The 4,475-nt window shown below is 41.5% G+C and overlaps 1 protein-coding gene across 1 annotated transcript in view; it reads right to left on the bottom strand.

Moving 5' to 3' along the window:
• Positions 1–1,636: 1,636 nt before the first annotated feature.
• Positions 1,637–4,475, bottom strand: part of LOC122261949 (uncharacterized) — a 10,320-nt gene continuing 7,481 nt past the window's right edge. Inside the window, exon 5 of the mRNA XM_043029800.2 lies at positions 1,637–3,033. Coding sequence (XP_042885734.2) covers positions 2,431–3,033 — 603 coding nt within the window. The 3' untranslated portion in view covers positions 1,637–2,430. The remainder of the gene's footprint in view (positions 3,034–4,475) is intronic.

Genomic DNA, 4,475 nt, shown 5'->3' with positions numbered 1-4,475 from the left:
ATATATATATATATATATATATATATATATATATATATATATATATATATATATATATATTATACACACACACACACACACACACACACACACACACACACACACATATATATATATATATATATATATATATATATATATATATATATCAATCCTTGATTATTGTTCATGAATGTATGTTTATACGGTTCGTACGTACATATATCTGTGTATAAACAATTCTACATATAAATATGAAAGAAAGTTTTTCAATCCCCTCATTGCACAATTCGTCTCCTTATATCATTTTACACATATATGACTCAAATATGATTCAGAAAATATAATTTAGATCTTTCTAAAGTGAATAGGAATCACTATCACTCACAATTATAGTGTGATACAAGTCTATTATCTTCAAAGAGACATCAAACTAAAACAACATCATAAGCTCATTGGACAGAGCTTTATTGCAGACTCGATGCATGTGCAATGAGTATGAAGACTATATATTGAAAATACATATAATAATATATTTAGAACATGGGCTAAATTTTTGAGATAATAGACTATGATGTATACATGTTCCCGCGTTAAATTACGTACTTATATAAGAATAAGGTATGTTAAAAATACACTTTTTAATTATATTCTTAAGAAAAATAACTAGTTGCTGTACTCATGAATTGAAAGGAAAAGAAGACAGAATTATGAAAAAAGGAAACAGTAACTCAAGAGTGATAATAAATTGTAAGAATAGAAACAGATGTACAAAATACTACATATTCTTATTTAGTCTATATGGTATTTCAGTCGGTTTTGGTTAATATATGCGTTTAAGCTAAAATTTAAAGGACCTGACAGGAATAAACATTCTTACGTTGTTTAGAAGGGAAGTTCCACAGTCTGAAACTTCTCACATTTTGCTGAGATCGAAAAATTCTGCCCCGAAGTATACAAAAAATACTGCCGGAAACTCCCCTTTGTTCGAATATGATTTCTTACATTTTTAAGAAACGAAGTTCTCTCAAAATTCTGGCTAGTATGACCGAGGTGTGATTGAGGTGCGTCTTATATATGTTATATATATATCTCACCCCAGATTGCTCAACAGTATAAAAGTGGATTTGTGTGTGTTTGTATGAGAATGTTGTGGGTAAATCTGTCTCAAATTGTCTGATTATTTCGGAATTGTGTAGTCTTATGGCATCAGTGTGAGATTTTTAATTGTGATTTAGTGTCTAAAGATGATTCCTAGAAATTTACCGTCATCGACTTGAGAAATGACATTTTTATGATGATTTCAGCTTTCACAAGCATGGGCGGGAGATATATACCTGTATTTTTACTTAAATTCAAGAAAAAGTTAGTTACTGCTTTGATATGAACCAATATTATGTTGAATATATCACATCGTATACCTAAGCTTATAGAATGAAATACGGTGGTGTCATCGGCAAGTAGAAAGAGATGTGAACGAAGGATTAAAACTTGGGTGACTCTTTCTTGCGTTACTGATCCGACACTTATTCGTAAGATGGATGTATAGATAGATATGTGTGCTTACTAATTTATGTTTATGAGCTTTACTCACGTTTATAGAAATACGTGTTTTTTTTTAGATCTGTATGATGATATATATAAAGGAAAGACAAGATAAAGTAAATTGTTTATTGGAACACATGTCATCTGGGTTTACAAACATTGTTACAAACAGATATATATTTACGAAAGTGAATTCACATGCATATCCGTATATGCAGCCATTTATATTCATATGTGTGTACCAATGCACATCTGTGCGTTTATGCTTTCAGATATATAGTATGTAGGTTTATCTTCCGAAGAATTAATTCATATAAGGGTAACACATTTAAGATTTGGTAAAACCGAAAACTATATTGAAGAGAAAGTGAAAACCATTATAGTCTTCTATGAACATAAAATTAAAATTGTCACGTCATGCAATATTAATTGGCACAGTAATACGTGATTTCCATGAATCATTATTATTGACTTTGAAATGAAATCACAAGGAAAATGCTGGATTTCATTGACTGAAATACGAGATTTATTGTTCAAACACGACTTCAGTAAAACATTCAAAGAGGAACAATTGAAAAAGTAAAGGCTATCATTATTAATTAACTAACCTAACCACTTGACTGCAGTGGCATGAAGATTTTATCACTGTGCTCTATGTCGCCCAGATGCTTTTCTTATTGACTGGAATTATGTAATTCAGGTCTTTATTGCAGTGATGAAAAGAATAAACAGTAAAAGTGCACATCATGAGATGCAATGAAATACAGCCACAACAATAGAGGAAAACCGAATATGACTAAAAAAAGTTCAACATTTATTTTATTGTAACTGTGCACACGTTACTGTGTCTGTGTTCACCAAGAGGCACATTCGTAAATGTGTGTTTTTCCTTTATTTCCTCAATTCCTAAAAGATTACGTCTGCGAGGCTGAAATCCCGGCCATCGAGGTCGAAGGCATTATCGTGAAAGGCAATGATGGACGGTGTGGCCTCGTCCTCCGTCGGGGCAGACGCGACCGTAGGGCGAACGGCGAAGGGCTCGGTCGGAGCGCGCTGGCAGAGGGCGCCCCGAGAACCCCAGCAAGAAGTAGCCACAAGGAGGGCCTCGTCACGCCCTCCTTCAACCAGCGCCAGGCACTCTTCGCTCCCGCCCCCGGCCCCCTCCTCCTCCTCCTCCTGCAGCAGGGACGGCAGCAACACGCTCATCTCTACTCGGACGGGAGACCCATCGACCCACGACCACTCTTCGGCTCCTCCTCGGCTCTTCCCGCCCACCCAGAAGGATACCGACGTTGCGGGGTCGTGGGCGGGGAAGAGGAAGGGCGTGACGGCCGCTAGAGACGAGGTTTCAGGAAGGAGAGCCAATTCCCCTCCGTCTGCGTTGTGGCAAAGGACTCTCGCGGCTTCCCAGGTGGCGGACACGGAGGGCATGGCGAGAAGACATTTCCCGCCAACGTAAGTGTAGCGGCGCGGACACACCGAGGCTCGAGATGACACGGCGGCCTCTACCTGTAACACAAGGATTTCTTTGTTTCAGGAGCAAGCGGGTGAGGAGAGATCAAAATATATTGATGGTCGGGAGGAGAGTAATCATGAACACGACGAAAAGAAGGAATGGTGAATAGAAAGAAGACGAGACATGCGGATAGATAGACAAACGGAAAGAGATAGATAGATAGATAGATAGATAGAGAGAGAGAGAGAGAGAGAGAGAGAGAGAGAGAGAGAGACAGACAGAGACAAGACAGAAAGAGAAAGAAAGAGACGATAATAGTATAAAAAACAGAAAAGGATAAACACAAGTGAACAGAATTGAAAGGACATCGACCAAAAAAGTAATACACATCTAGACTAATTTACCAGAATCGTTTGAGTGCCATACCCTCACTCCTCCCAAGGTGACAAGATACATTTTTAAAGTGAGAGGGAGAGGAAGAAGGAGAGGGAGAGGAAGAGGGAGAGGGAGAGGAAGAGGAAGAGGGAGAGGGAGAGGAAGAGGGAGAGGGAGAGGGAGAGGGAAAGAGGGAGAGGGAGAGGGAGAGGGAGAGAGAGAGAGAGAGAGAGGGAGAGGAAGAGGGGGGAGAGGGAGAGGAAGAGGGGAGAGAGGGAGAGGGAGAGGAAGAGGGAGGGAGAGGGAGAGGAAGGAGAGGGGAGAGAGAGAGAGGAAGAGGGGAGGGAGGGAGAGGAAGAGGTGAGAGAGGGAGAGGGAGAGGAAGAGGGGAGAGAGGGAGAGGGAGAGGAAGAGGGAGAGGGAGAGGGAGAGGGAGAGAGAGAGAGAGAGAGAGGGAGAGGAAGAGGAAGAGGAAGAGGAAGAGGGAGAGGGAGAGGGAGAGGAAGAGGAAGAGGGAGAGGGAGAGGAAGAGGGAGAGGGAGAGGGAGAGGGAGAGGGAGAGGAAGAGGAAGAGGGAGAGGGAGAGGAAGAGGGAGAGGAAGAGGGAGAGGGAGAGGGAGAGAGAGAGAGAGGGAGAGAGAGAGGAAGAGGAAGAGGAAGAGGAAGAGGGAGAGGGAGAGGGAGAGGGAGAGGGAGAGAGAGAGAGAGGAGAGGAGAGAGAGGGAGAGGAAGGAGAGGAGAGAGAGTGAGAGGAAGGAGAGGAGAGAGAGGAAGAGGAAGGAGAGGAGAGAGAGAGAGAGAGAGAGAGAGAGAGAGAGAGAGAGAGAGAGAGAGAGAGAGAGAGAGAGAGAGAGAGAGAGAGAGGATGAGAGAGAAATAGGAGGAGAGAGAGAGAGAGAGAGAGAGAGAGAGAGAGAGAGAGAGAGAGAGTAAGAGAGAATGAGAGAGAGACAGACAGACAGACATACAGAGAGAGAGACAGACAAACAGAGAGAGAGAAAGAGAGAACATACAGAGAGAGAGAGAGAGAGAGAGAGAGAGAGAGAGAGAGAGAGAGAGAGAGAGAGAGAGAGAGAGAGAGAGAGAGAAAGAAAGAGAGAACATACAGAGAAAGAGAGAC

The sequence above is a fragment of the Penaeus japonicus genome, unplaced genomic scaffold (assembly GCF_977035675.1).
Source record: "Penaeus japonicus unplaced genomic scaffold, GWHDUDI00000001_assembly GWHDUDI00000002, whole genome shotgun sequence".
Taxonomy (NCBI): domain Eukaryota; kingdom Metazoa; phylum Arthropoda; class Malacostraca; order Decapoda; family Penaeidae; genus Penaeus; species Penaeus japonicus.
Note: the sequence above shows the minus strand (reverse complement) of the source record. Positions and strands in the feature narration are given on the sequence as shown.